The sequence below is a fragment of the Corvus hawaiiensis genome, chromosome 17 (assembly GCF_020740725.1).
Source record: "Corvus hawaiiensis isolate bCorHaw1 chromosome 17, bCorHaw1.pri.cur, whole genome shotgun sequence".
NCBI lineage: Eukaryota > Metazoa > Chordata > Aves > Passeriformes > Corvidae > Corvus > Corvus hawaiiensis.
Window position 1 is genome coordinate 7,772,731 of NC_063229.1, and position 14,827 is coordinate 7,787,557.

The following is a 14,827-nucleotide window of genomic DNA, read 5'->3' on the forward strand; positions in this document are numbered from 1 at the left end:
CTCAGAGCCAACCCCGCAGACAACAGAGATCTGGGAGGCAGGGTTGGAGCCTTCACTTTTCTCCTCTTGGGGAAAGGTGGTCGTAACAGTCCTTGAGGTTTCACCTGGCCTCTCCAAGAAATCCTCACCCTGCACAGGCTTTGCTCAGCTGCTGGGCAGTGACTCCATGGCGGTCCTGTCTCACTCCATTTAATTCCTGTTTAATTATCAGTTACTTCATTATCAAGTAGATGGGGGAAATAAATGAGGACACCTATTCCCGAACCCCATTCTGCTCCTTGGAGAAACCCCTGCTTTACTCTCCTGGCAGCCATTTCTTCTCCAAGCTTTTGTGGGGAGCATGACTGATTGTTTTTTAACAAAACCCAGTTGCCTCAGGGACGGGTGGAGAAAACCCAGCAGGATTGCAAGTGAAGCTCCATGCAGGGCCAGCTAGGATAAAAATAACAGGCTGGGGTGGTGTGGGGCCCTGGATCCTCCTGGCAGGGCAGGCTCAGCCCGACACCAGCTTTGCTGTGCCCGGGAAAAGCGTGTGGCCACGGCGTGAATAAGGAGGCTGGAGCTGCGAATGCTGCTCCCCGAGAGCTTGGCTGGTTTACACGAATCTCTTTTTATTATACACTATTTACACTTTGGATCAAAAGCGGCTCTGCAGTGTTTTCAATCAGGGGCTGGAATGCACCCGCTGCCCTGGCGGGGACTGCATCCCTCCCCAGTGCGGCCGGGGAATAATTTCCTATTAAGGAAACCTTGGAGCTGGAGGAAGTAAGAGTGGAAGCTGGTTTCCTCCAGAGAGTCCTCAGCCAGCAGACCCTGCAGTGGTGTGACTGCTGGGCAGGGAAGGGATCACTGTGCTTGCTGGCAGTGTGGAACCCCAGTCCTGTTCCTGCGGCACTGCTTCCAGCTGAGCTGGACCCGCTGGGAAAGTGGAATTCAGGCTCCCCATCCTGTAAACTTTAGCTCAGTGTTTCCATCAGTGTTTATTCCTGGTGTGTGTTGCTCAGGGCAGAGCCACTCTCTCTACCTGATGCCTTTTGTAAATCTGACTCGTGCTCTTCTCCCTCCTCCTTTCACCTCAGATCTAGGGTAGAGAGTAAATCTACATCATTTTTCCTGGAGAAGGTCCTTAGTTTAAACCCCAGCTCTGCTACCACCTTTTGCTTTGGCCTTGAACCTTGCCTCAGTTTCCACACCCAGGGCAGAGTAATTGCAGACAGATTGTGAAAACGGATTATTACAGTTTATAGAAGGGCTGCACTATCATTAGCACTGCTGGAGCTCATAACTGTGAGGTGGAGCTTTCTAGATGGAGCCTTTACATTTCTCCTCAGATGGCAGTGTGCCCCTTACCCAAAAAAATGCCTTTGAGGCTACACCCATCCTTTCCTGGGGGAAGATGTTGCATGTCTGCATGTAAGATGATTACTAGGCACTAATTACTAGGACACAGCAGGTGGGCTGTGCAAATTCCCAGCTACCCCTGCTCACCTGTGCTGTTGTACATGGATGTTTGAGCTTCATTTGCGTGTAGCACTCGGGGGAGCCCCTTGCAGAACTAAACTGCCCTAACATCCAGCCTTCTGCTGTCTGGGGGTGAAATGCCAGGCCAGATTTCTCCCTTTTGCACCATAAAAGGCCCTTTAGGGATAGAAATTCCGAGGAAAACAAGCCCAAGCACTGGAAGCTGCCTCGGCCAGTTGCGCCACAGGAATCCCAGGCACGTGCTGAGCTCTGGGGTGCACGGCTGGAGGCTGTCAGCAGCACTGAGGGGTGCCCTGTCTGTGAGCTTTGGGCTGAGAGCAGCAGCAGCCAGGGACAATGGTCAGTGTGGTCACCAAACCTCCCCTGTCCCATGCTCCGCTCTGAGGGTGTCTGAGGCACCAGGCTGGTTCGCAGCTCCTGTCCCACCTGCTGTTTCACTTTGGGTGTTCCAGCCAGGGCCGTGGGCAGAGCCAGCTACTGCCTGTCCTGCTGCCTCTCCTGCCCTGGCAGTGCTGCCCTGGCCTCCTCAGCTCCCTCCTGAATCCTTCTGGGTTGGCAGTGCAGCTGCTTTCCCAGTTGTGCAAGAAGCTGAGGACATCTTCTCACTGTCAGCTGAGGGAATAGCTCTGTTTCTCATTATTTCAGTGAAAATCATTTGGCATGGGGCCATGCTGTCCTGAGCAACCCATCCAGCTTCACCCCATGCAAAGCCCATTGGTGCTGCTTGGATGTTGGATAAAAAACCCTGGGCGTGCCTATCAACAGCTCTGGAGATCAGCTAGAGGCATGGAGCTGACGGAAGCTGGAGTATGAATCCTCACCCAGGCTGCTCTCGCTCGGGAGAAAAGTCACCTTGGGGCACAGCCTCTGTGGCAGCTGGTGGATGTGGCTTCACCCCTGCCCAGGGGTAGCCACGGATGGATGTGGGGTTAAGACACACTGTCCGGTGTTCATTATCTCTGCCCTGTACTGCTGGTGCTCCAGGACTTGTCCTGCTGTGATCCCAAGGGACTCCTGTCAGAGCTAGGACACGGCTGTTCCTGCAGTGCTAGGTGAAGGCACCTGCTACGTCCCTCCAACCTCCCCTTTCCCACCATCCATCCTGACTGGGGACTCCTTTGAAAAAAAGTTGGGGTGGCTGGGAAACACAGGGAGGATGTGGGATCACAGCTGGGGCTTCACCTCCCTGGAGCTGAAGTAGACAAACTGGCTGGAGGACTGTGAGGAGGGGACAGCTGCCCTGCAGTTTTATGGGCACACAGGCTGGTACAGAATAGAGTGCTTTGTACCCTGGGTACTTGATGATCCTTGTGCTTCAGGAGCAGCGTGTGTCTGCCTGTCAAACGGGGAGGATGGTCCTGTGGAATACAGGGAGAAGAAGCATGAAAATGGTTGGCTTTCAGCTCTTCAGAACAGATGAAAATAAAATAAAATAAAACAAGAGGAAGGGAAGGACTGTCTGCAGGGGGAACCTTTGATTTTTTTGGAATGTGTGCTCAGTAACTGGGCAGCTTTTACAGGGGTTTTCCTTCTCTCTGGTGCTTTTTAAGGACAAAACGAGTGTAAACACTGCAAATCCCACCTCTGTCCCACTGCAGCAGTGTCTGACGTGGTCTGCTTCTGCACGTGGTTGTGCTTCCCAGTGACTTGGACCAAAATCAATGGAGGGACTTGGCCATGTGTCCTGCAAGGCACGAGTCTGGCCAAGCTCTGAGGTCCTTTGACGGGTGCACGTCCTGGCAGTAACACCTCAGATATATCTGCCAGATGTCACGGGATCAATAGGGCAGCAAGATATTAGAGGCTATAATGGCTGCTGGGCTTCACCAGTTTGTCCTCGTGTGCTGGCCCTGTAGCCCCTGTGTGGTTTATGCCTGGAGAGTGCAACTCCAAGTGAATGTATTTTGGATTTATTTTTGTTCTAATGTAATATCTGTAGGTATCTGTAGGAATTTCTAGACTGTGTTCTGAAGTGTGGGGCATTAATTCCTGATTCAGTGGGGAGCCTGGGCTGTGCCAGGAGTCACACAGGTGTGGCTTCCCCACCACCACCACGGGCATTGTTCACAGTGTGAGCTTTTGCCTTGTTTTGAAGCCTAAGTTGGTTTTCTATCTGTACCCATGACTTTGGGGCACATCTTAGCTCTCACTTCAAATAACAAGAGCGCTTGACAGCTCCTGTATCACTTTCCAAGCCTCTTCTGCCTGGCTGCATTCCCGGCAGTGTCGCCGCTGTCTCCCTGTGCTCAGCATTTCCAGGCTGCGTGGCCGGGCAGCAGCGAGCGTCTCCTTGGGGAACGCGGGTGTGTGGTGCAAATGACGTCCCAAAATCGCTGGAGTCAGCAGAGGCTCCTGACTAAATAAGGGCAGGCAGAGCAGGGCTTTATCAGTGCGGCCTGAGTGTGACAGCTGAGAGCTGGGGCTGGGGCAGCCCACGCCGCTGGGGCTCGGCTGTGTGCTCCCACTCGGAAGGTGCTTTATTTGGCACAGCTCTGCCCTTGTCCCCACTGCTCTTGGGGCTTCAAGCTGCTGGTGGGGAAAGTGGGCAGCCAAAGGGATGACTTCCCGAGGCACCTCTTTGGTGAGGTGTGGTGTATGTCTAGTGCAGTGCTGGGCTGGTGGCCACGGTGGCCTTGGCGCTCCTGGGGCTGATAGCACAGCTCAGCTTCCCTGAGGCCAGATATCAGACCTGGGATTTTAGGTCTGTTGAGTCAGACTTGGGGTTTGCTCTGAAAAGCTTTAGGATTTTTTTAAAATGTGCTTTTAGCCAGAGGCAGAGGCATTAGACACTTCAGGAGTTCAGCACGTTCCCAGACCTTTAGGTCTAAAGCTGGAGGAGGGCAGGATGCTCACGGCCACCCTGCGAGAGTGGGCAGCAGCAGCAGTGGCTCAGGACAGTCCCTGCCAGGACAGGAGGGAGCAACTGATCCTCCTCTGCTCTCCCTGCCTCACAATCTCTCTGCTCCAGGACTCCACACCTCCGTGTGTGATGGATGGGTGTGTAATTAGGAGGCAGCAGCAGGCAGGAGATGGGCAGAGCTCTTCCCAGCGCTGGGTGGGTTATTGGCTGCTGTTTGCCAGGGAGGGACACAGGAGTTGGGAGCAGCATTTCTGCAGCTGTGTGATCAGACACCAAAGATCAGAGAGTCACAGCCTGATCACTCAGGGGGCTTAAAAGACAAGCTCATGGAGGTGCAGGGGGGCTCCCCACAGGATGCAGTGGAAGGGTCACTCCTAGCAAGATACAACCACACCTGGAGGCAGTGGAGTGGCCTGAGCTGAGCACAGCTCCTCGATGGCTGGTATTCTGGCTGCTTCAGGAATTCTGGCTGCCCACCAGCCCCCATAGTGGAAATCTGCATCTCAGTGCTTCCATGGGCAGGGTTCAGAGAGTCACTGTGCACATGGACAGGGAGAAACAAGGGCAGCCACACAGCTCCTGCTATAGCTGAGTGCCAGGACACAGCATTGAGGGGATGCTCCTCAGTCCTGCTGTCCCAGTAAAGACACTTCTCACGGAGCTCGGTGTGTTTATAAACAGGATAATCTTGTTTCATCACCCTTGGTTAATAGAAACCCAGTTTCTGGCATCTATTTCTGCACCAGCTGAAGCCCAGGGCTGGGACTCTCCCACTTTCTGTGTGGCACAGCAGTCTCCAGCTCTGCAGAAATATTGCTGTTTTCAAACCTCTGCCTGATCCTCATTCTACTCATCCACTGGAGCCATGCAGGGAGAGGGCTGTAGGGTTTGGGTGAAGTCTTCTCTGTTCCTGATCCAGTGTGGCCATGGGGACAGCAAGCCCCAGTGCTGGGGTCCAGAGCCAGGATCAGACACCCACCCCAGCTGTGGGACCCCCACCATGTGTCCCTCCACACAGGGGGGCTGTGTGTGAGGCTCTGTGGGCTGGAGGGATTCAGTGTCACTGGGTGAGGGATGGTGTGATGCCTTCACCCCTTTCTTCCAGCCCTCTCCCGGAACAGCCTCATCCAGGCTGGCTGCAGTTCCAGCACTGACACATTTTTGGCCCACCATGCTCCTTACACGGGATGTGCTCTGACTCTGGAGGAGGGTGCATGGCTTTATCTGTTTTCCACCCACCTCACATGAATTTCCTCAGGCATTTTCATGCCTTATTAGGGTAAGAGGGAACACACACGTTCAGTAGCTCCAAGGAGAAGGCGTCTGCTGGACAGCACACAGCTTTCTCCAGGGCTTCCTGGGTTATCAGGGTTGAGGCAAGCAAGGCTATGGCTTGCAGGGATCCCCTCAAGAGCAGCAGAGATGGGATGGCAGGATGGCAGCCCTAGGGATGGGTACAATTCAGATAGCCAGCCAGGCAGGGAAAGTGGAATTAATAGGCTGTTCATTCCAACCTTGTGGGAAATCCTTATCTCTACAGCTTACAAACACAGAAAGGGAAAAATGAAGTGTGACTTTCATCTGCAAAAATGACTGTGGAAAATGATAGTGTCTCATTCAGTTGATCTGCTGCTGCATGGAACAAGAAGGCTCTGACTCCCATCCAAATGCTTGGAATCAGCCAGCAGGGAGCTGGGCTTTGAAATCATCAAATTCAATCATGCTTTGCTCAGAGGTTATCATCATTTCAGTGGAATGTGAAATAGCCTTATCTTGAAAAAGAAATAATATTTGAGTAAAACGTCCAATTTAAATAGAAAGCCTGCGATGCAGAAACCTTCCCTCCTTCTGGAGGAGGGGCATTTTTTTCAGCTTGTCCTGGTGCTGAGCCAGAGCCCTTTGGCTTTCTCAGTCCAAGTTTTTTCATTTTTCTCCTGCAAAGCCTGATGATTGTTCAGTGAGGGCTGGCAGGGACCGGGTGTCCCGTCTGCCTGGGTGCACTCAGCAGCCTTGGTTACAGGTGCATGGGAGCTGTAGGCACTGAAGTGTGGGACGTGGACTGGGTGCCCTCACAGCTCCCAGCTGCCTCTCTTCTTTCGGACCTCAGAACTGTGAACATCAACTCCAGAGACTTAGAAGGCTGGGAGAGAAAGGCTCCTACTTTAAATTTTGATAAGTAGTTGGGGTTTGGGGCAAATGCAGTATTTTAAGAAATAGGCCTTCATTTTCTTAAAAAAATTCTGTTGTGTTTTTTGGTTTTTTTGACTGGGGAAAAATCCCCACAAAACAGATAGAGCAGTTCCTCACTCCTTTGGTTTGGATTGCTGAAATCTGAAAAACGTTTGATTTAGAAGTTGCTAAAACTTTTGGTTGAAAAAACCAACAAACTTAGAGTGAAAACCCAGACTTTCTGACCCATTTTAGTGCTGGTGGATCAGGCAATCAGGTAAAACACACTCCACTTATGGATGCTGTCTGTTTGGCACAGCCTGGGGCTGGGCAGCAGATCCTGGGTCAGGCAGGCTCCCTCAAAACAAATGTCTGCTGCATCCCTGGTCTTTCTTGGAAATGGGAATTCCAAGGGCAGGGCAGGGAGCAGCCCCTGCTCACTCAGTGCAGGTGCAGGCAGAGAGGCAGGAGCACACCAGGGATGGAAAGGCTGAAGAACCCTGATTGCATATGTCCTATAAAGATGTTTTGATGTACTTGTCAGTGGGATAACCCGCTCCTTTCATCTTGCAGTAGTACCTAATTAAATCAGGGTCCCCAGGGCATTTGCTGAGCCCCTTTGGTAATAGTGTCCTGGAAGCTGGAATAAATCACTGGCATTTGGGCATAGCCCCAAGGCTGTGCTGCTCTGAGGGACTTGCTCCTGCTTCTCCGGGCTCCACTCAGTCTGCACCCAGAGCAGCAGAGTGGCCCTGAAAACCAGGGGGAGAAGGAAAGGGTCCAGCTGGCAGCTGCAAATCCCTCTTCTCCCCTAAGATATCTCTGTGGATGCTCTGATGAGCTGCTCCCAGCCTGACTGTGCTGGCAGGACAGGCTCCAGAAGGGCCAGGAGCTGCCTGTTCTGCTTGTCTGAGGCCGGTGCTGTGTCCCTGGGCCATGCTGCCATCCTGGTTCCAGCAGCCCTTTGAGCCGACAGGCTCTGGCTTGCTCTGCTCCATTTGGAGCCAGTTCTGGGCAGCTGCCGGCTGCATCCTGGGGCTGTGGGGGAAACAGAGAGCAGCTGTGGGCTGTGCCAGCCCCAGGGGCTCATCACAGCCCATGGGCTCCCGTGTGGGCTGGCACAGCCAGGCCTTGATGACCGCTGGCCACCCGGTCCCATTCAGCTCCCGGAGACAGATCGAGCAGATCCTCTCGTACGCGGGGCTGGGGTGAGTAGGTTGTGATCTTATTGAAGACAGCTGCAGATCTGTCTGCCGAAAGATTAATATCACTTTAACTGTTCCAAGGGGAAGTATCCCTCAGTGAAAGATGCAAGTGGCTCAGAGCTATTTGGGGCTAAGGATAACATTTCAGTATTTTAAAAATTCACCAAGTAATCATAAAGGCTGAGCTCGTTAGGTGGCAGGGAGTTCTGCCAGGCCTGTGCTCCTAAAGCACTGTACAGAAAGGGATGCTTTTCTCTGGGCTGAATGGCCTGGTCATGCCCTTTCTGTGGAAGGAAGGAGAAAAGGTCTGATTTATTCAGCCAAGTAGCCTGAGCATGTACAAAGTGCTACCACTTCTGTGTAAGTGCTGGCACTGAGAGGAAAAAGCCTGGGGTATCTCATGAGCTGCTCTGCAAGGTCAGGATGGTTTCTCTTCTTGGATTTCTGCTTCGGTAGTATGGAGGTGTTTCCTTTAGGAGGAAAATTGTGTTGATTTATGCTTATTTCACAATTTAGATCGCACCTTGCAGGTGCAGAGTCCATATTATAAAGCAGCAAAGGTTCATGCACCCCAGGAATGTGGGAGTGGAAGTGGAGTGGGTAGATTCATGTGACTGATGGAACAAAAAGAGCAAAAGGAAGGTGAATGGTACAGCTGTCTGTCAGGGCAGGACACCCATGGGATGGGACAGATGGGTTTGGCTGAGGGCAGGGACAGTGGCATGAGAGGTGGACTGAAGAGGCATATTCAGTCCCATGGGCTGGTTACAGGCAAATGAGGGTAGCAGAGTTTTGCTGGTATCTGCATGCAGGTGGAGGCAGAGGGAGAGACACAAAGGAGATGGATTGGGACTGAGCAGGAAGAAAGGGATGCTCCAGCCATATAGGTGACACAAGTAGGAAGATGGTGTGTCAAATGGAGAAGCCAGAAAGTTCTGTCCTAGTCAGGATGTAGAATCATAGAATTCTGGAAGGGACCTTTAAATGTCATCCAGTCCCAGCCCCAGCCCAGGTGTGTGCTGGTCAGGTCTGAGTCGTCTTGGCCTTCACAATGTGAGCACAGAAGGGACCATGTTGCCATTAACAAAAATGCTTCTCCAGCTTTCCCTTGATCCCTTCTGAGTGATCTCCCTTCCCTCCCTTCCTGCCAAGACAAACAATTATTTTAAGTTTCTTCAGAAGGACAGAATGATTCCTGCTGGATGCTGGAGTAGGGATTTGGCTGGGAGTGGAAAAGCCAGTTTCCAGGAGAGAGGAGTTTAGCAGAGGACTCTCTTCCTAGAACTGACTCATTAATTACTTTTGCTTAATGGTCTTCTAGACAGCTCCTAATACCAAGAATGGCAACAATCATAGAATGGGTTGGGTTGGAGGGGTGTTCAGTTGGTCCTTGCTCAGGGTTTGCTGAATCAATGGGAGAAGGGAGACCCTGGAGAAAGAAGGACAGTGCTGGACAGGCCTGTTATTCCCCTAATAAGCAAATGTGAAGGTAGACAGCTGAACTGTTCCCCTATTTCTAGCTGCAAGGTTATTGCTGCATCCCCAGGCACCTCAGCCCTGTCTGGTATTTGCAGTATTCCCTGCTAATTCCAATTTCATTTGCCATCTAATCCAATGTGGATGTGCAAAACCACATAAACTGTCCAAAGAGACAGGCGTGCTGGCTCGGTTTGGGCCTCACCTGTTAGCGCGGTGCTCAGCTGCGGCTCGTGTGTCCACGGGGGATTTTAGCAGCAGTTGGAGGAATGATTCAGGCAGTGTTTCTGGGAGATGGCCAGGAAGGACAGGAGTGGTGCTCTGTCCTGCACTAGTACAAAAACGATTAGAGCATTAGAGCCATGCCAGAGGAGCAAATGAAGCAGCATATGCATTTAACCCTCCCGTCCTGCTGGGATGTGAAGCCTGGCAGCCGCCGTGATCCAGCGGGAGGCAGTGGCAGCAGGGCTGGGACAGGGGCTGCAGACATTGCCCACATGCCTCCCCTCAGCTCGGCACCAGGCTGCTGCTCCTCCTTGCAAAGAATTCACTGGAGCTATTTTTAATAGCACTGCCCGGGGAGATGGCTCAGAGTGCAGTTGGGAAGTGCTCATCCTGGCAGTGCTGCCTTTTGGGGCAGGGAGCGCCGGTGTGGGTTTGTAAAGTCCCCTCTTTGTGTTTATTTCCTCCAGCTGGATGTGTTTATTGTTCGTGGCTCACTTTCCAGTGCTGCCTTGAAAAGGGTCTTTTGGGTTCTGCTGCTGGCTGCTCTAAAGCCTCATGGTCTCTGTTTCAGTTTCCCACTGAGCTCCTCTATCTCCAGACTTCTCCTCTGCTGGTTTTTGCAGGGGCTGTTTAGTGCAGAGGTACTGGGAGCTGACAACACAACAGCAGTAAATAAAAAAAGTGTGGCCCTGATTAAAGTGTGCCTGAATAGCATCAAATTTATCAAGGCTGGCATTTCCTTTTTGTGAAAGCTCATTCTGCTTTTTGAGAAGATCTTAACCTTGGAAGAAATTTTTCCTCTTGCACGTTTCACTTCTGAGGTTTGAAAATCACCTTCCTGACACCCTCAAACCTCCCTGGGCTTTTTCTTTCCTTAACTCCTGCTCCTGGCAGACCCCAGGCCGTGGGATGGGACAGGCTCTTGTGCTGCGTGCACTGGGCTCTCCCAGGGCGGCTGGCGTTTGTCTCCTGCTTTGCTGCCAGGGCCAAGTTTTCCTCTGTGCTGAACTCCCAGGCTCTGCCAGCCACATGGATAAATAATAAATTCAGGGATACTCGAGGCCAGTTAGATGTTATTGTTATGGCTGGCCCCTTTCCTCTAGGCTGGACTTTGTCACAGTGCTACTAAACCCTCAGCGTGGGTTTTTTGGAGGGCTCTGAGCAGCACTGCCTTCCCAAGGTGCGCTGGGGATGTGCAGCTCAGCCAGGGAAGATGTACTTAAGACACCATACCATGTCTCTGAAAGCCAAGCATTCATCACCTGGCTGCTGCCATATAAATGATCTCAGCAACGGAGGGACTCAGCACAGGGCATCAGCATTCCTGCTGAGGCCAGGCTGCTGGCTGGGAGAGCAGTGCTCTCCTGGGATGCTGACAGGGCCAACATGTGGTCTGCTGGACGTGCCAGATTTGAAAATGCAGCTGTGTTGACCATAGCCCCCCACAATCAAACACTTCTGGATGACTTTGCAAGCAGGGGGACAGGAGCAGAGGTCAGCTGTGTCCCACAGAGTGAGAGGTGCCATGGGGGCAGTGTAGGATGCCAAAGTTGTGCTGCTCAGCTTCTTGTCACCGCTGTGTGCAGCCCGGGAGCTGCCCCAGAGTGTCCCTGGCCTCACACCCCTCATTGTAGAGCCCTGCTACCCCTGAGGCCGTGGTGTCTCACAGTGATGGCTCAGCTCCCCACCACCCAGAGCGTCCTCACTGAGCCTCTGCAACCCAGGCTGGATTTTCTTGGTCTTGCCATCTCTTCATCTGCAGGAATTGCAGCCAAATAGCATCCAGCAGTTTCTCTAGAGGAAAGCAAAACTCCAGCAGGAGAAAAGCATAATTGGGAGCTACCTCGTAACCTCCATCATCCCCAGGCTGTTCTCTTGTGTTGCCCCCAGGTGCTGGGAGAGGGCTGAAGCATGCAGGAGCCATCTGCACCCACTTGGTGACATGTTCAGCTCTGTCCTTACTAGTGAGAGCAGACCCCACCTCTAGTGCACTTCAGACTACTTCTTTGGGAGCTACTTTGAGGAAAGCACTTGCCAGGAGCTGCCTGCTGCTCCCCCAGCTGGAGCCAGCTGGCTGATTGGCTGGGAATTGGTCAGGATAGCATCTGCCTGGCTCAGAGAGCAACTGAAAGGGAGGATTTTATCTCTTGATGGTGAATCTCATCCTCCAGAAGCAGCAGGACAAAGGCAGAGCCTGGAGCATGTCCTGCCAGGATGAAGAGCTGGATCCTCCCTTTGCAAGCCTCTTCCCTGGGGCTGGCGCCAAGCAGGCTGTGTGCCCCAGGCACAGCACACCCAGCCCACTCTGATCCCCCAGGCATGGAGAGCACAGACTCATCCCCCCTGGCCCCTGCCAGATTATAGTGGAATTAATCACGCTGATTATATGCTACCAAAAAAGGAGGTGCTTTCTCTGTTCAGAACTGGCTCAGACCCCCTGCTTGCAATCAGCAGCTTAAAAATGCTGTTTTCTGCCTCATCACGTCTCTGGGTTTTTCAGGAGCTGTAGTAATTTTGGATAAAAAGACCAAGAATGACTGCAATCCCAGGCAGCTCAGCCTGCAGAGAAAGTGGGGAGATAGATAACATGTGAGTGTGGGCAGGGAGGTGAATCATGGCTCCAGCAGAGTGGGATGTCATCCCAGGGAGGGACAGGCTGAGCCACAGCAGCTCTGCACTCTCTTCTCTATCGCAGGCTCTGAAGAGTGTTTTTGGCCCCTTGTCAAGTCACACTGTTGCCTGTATCAGATGGGATTGATGCCCTACTTTTAGTTCTTTCCCTGGAGCTACTCAGAATGTCATATGTGTGCATCTTCTCTCTTGTAAGGGTCTCAGAACAGCATTTCTATCACCTTTTCATTGCACCTGTTGAGTATTCAGACTTCAGCTTGTCTTGTCTGCCTACTTCATCTTAGTTTAATGGGAAGGAATCAATCCTTATTTCATGACTAACAGTCCAAAAATTCCTCTGGAGTGTTTTCACTGCAGGAATGAGAACTGCATCTTTCCTCCTTTTTTGTCCTAAGACATGACCAGATACCAACCTGAATCTGAAAAGGACTCATCAGACACCCTACGACCACAGTAAAGGTTGTAATTTGGGGTGAATTGGTGTTTGAGGAATGCTAACTGCTTATCACACAAAAATATGTGGATTTGTATGTGAAACAGGGAATATGGGGAGCCTCAGAAAATATGACAGTGAGAGCATGGGGAAGGCAGCTCTCAGCAAGACTTGAGTGTTACAAAGCAGCTGCCTATACTGTGCTTCACCCGCTCTTATTTTTAAGGTGCAACCTTGCTGTTTGAAGTCAGCTCCTTCCCAGACTGTGAGCAGCTGGGCTGTAAAGCCAGCCCTGCTTTTAGCAAAAAGATCACAGGGCCCCGAGCATGAGGCATGTGAGGAATATGACAGCTGGCCAGTAAAATAACCCGCATAGCCTGTAGCCCTATGGAGCAAGGAGGAGATGTGCTGGGAAAGAGTGGAGAGGACTCAGAGAGCCAAGCTGAGAGGGAGAGAATAGCTCTGATGAGGTCAGCCCCTCAGGCTGCAGCGAGTAAAGGAGCCCCTGGACAATGCATGTTGTTTGCTGGAGAGCTACAAGAGAGAAATTTGGGGTAAAACCTGTCTTATGTGCTGAGCAGGGGCACACTGCCTCTGGCGAGGTGCAGCAGCTTGGGACTGGTGATGCACGGAGGAGTTCAGCCACCAAAGATGCCTGTGTGATGCTTCAGTCATTCCTCTGAGCAGCACAGCAACGAGCCCGTTCTGCAGCACCTGCTGCCTCACTGCAACACAGGAACGCGCTCATATTTGCAAATACACCTGCCCTGTTCCCTATGTGCAACCTTTCCACCTTGAGTATCTGGGCTCCTTCCTCGTTGAAAATCTGCTCTTCTCTCCCTGAGTGTAGGGTTTTGGGTCACGTGGGCAAGTTCTGAGTGCTGTTATGCCAGATGGGCTGATTCAATTTTGGTGCCAGCCAGTGTTTGCTGGGTGAGCTGCGATGACCTTGGCTCAGAGAGCGCTCACTGTTTTTCCCTCTTCTCTCTGCAGGACGGCTCATGCCAGAGTCAAGGCTGAAGGGTCTGAGCAGGCAGCTCAGGCAGCCAACAACGAATCGGGCATAGCCAGAATGATGGCCAGGGAGCTCTCCCCAGACTTCTACCAGCCAGGTAGGATCAGAGGCATCTTCCAAGAGGGGTCTTGCAATTTCCATGGGGAATCCATTCAAGTGCTTCGCCCACTTTGTAATTCCACAAGTTACCCTCGTGTTTATCTTAAATCCTCTTTTGCTCAATTTGAGCCAGACCCTTGCCCTGGCCGATTTGCTGTCCTCCTTACACCACTGTTTTACTCACTGTGTTACCATAGCCTGGAGAAAAAACCCACAGCTTCTCGACTTCTCATGTTTTTCCACACACCAAAGCCCTCAAAACAACAGGCAGGACAGGCAGCAAGCTTGGGGCTATCTGCAGTTCTCCTGTAGATACATCCCTTGTGGCTTTTTCTTGGAACAGTGTTGCACATTGACTCACAAACCCATATCCTGTGGGGCCTCAGAACAATCAGACTCTGCTAATTAGGGTCTGTAATATCCTATAAGAAAGCAGCTAATACGAAATACTATTTCCTTGATTCTCTATTCATTTGTTAGCATCACTGCTAATTATTTGGCTGGGAAAACACTTGGGAGGATCCTTCTGTGAGACCAAGCACTGAGGATTAGTAGATGGGAAATGTAATATTAGAAGCAGCATTGTGAACGCCATTACCTTTCCCTGGACTGAGTTAGCTAGAGATATGCTCTTCTTGGAAAACTTCCCTTTACATAGAGGGAAGGTAATAAGAGAGCAGAAAATAGAATTCCAGGAGCCTACATTTTCATCCTATCTTTCTTATTATCTGGCTTTATTGCCTGGAGTGAGTGTCCCATGGTTACTGAGGCAAGATCAGAAGGGACTATCACAGCAGCAAAACTGGGGGTAGAAGTCAAAGGTTGACTCGTGCTCAGCAAAACCTGACACCTGCCCCTGCTCTGATTTCGGTGTCTCTGCATCTCCTGTACCACACCTTGGCACAGGGCACACAGTGGGAAATGGGAACAGCTAACAGCTGGTGCCTGGCTGGGGAGAGTCGTGCTGACAGTTTTTCCTAAATTCCCTGTACTCTCACCTTGTGCTGCACCTACAAGCTGGGGAAACACCTTGCTGCAGGGCTGCCCCTTCCTCCCCATCACCCAGCAAGGCCCGTTGGAGCTGGCTGTGAGTGGGGAAACACCAGAGCACCTGGGTGCGGGCATGAGCCAGCCTGTGGCACTTCATTTAACAATGGCTTGATCCTCACATAAGCCCCCCAGCTGCCACTCACAGCTCTACATTCACCCTTTGCACACTGGGGTATTTATAG

At 51.8% G+C, this 14,827-nt stretch overlaps 1 protein-coding gene across 1 annotated transcript in view; it reads left to right on the forward strand.

Annotated features, from left to right (window-relative positions):
* JPH2 (junctophilin 2) overlaps nt 1–14,827 on the forward strand; it is a 31,811-nt gene that overhangs the window by 9,385 nt on the left and 7,599 nt on the right. Inside the window, exon 3 of the mRNA XM_048322061.1 lies at nt 13,475–13,593. Coding sequence (XP_048178018.1) covers nt 13,475–13,593 — 119 coding nt within the window. The remainder of the gene's footprint in view (nt 1–13,474; nt 13,594–14,827) is intronic.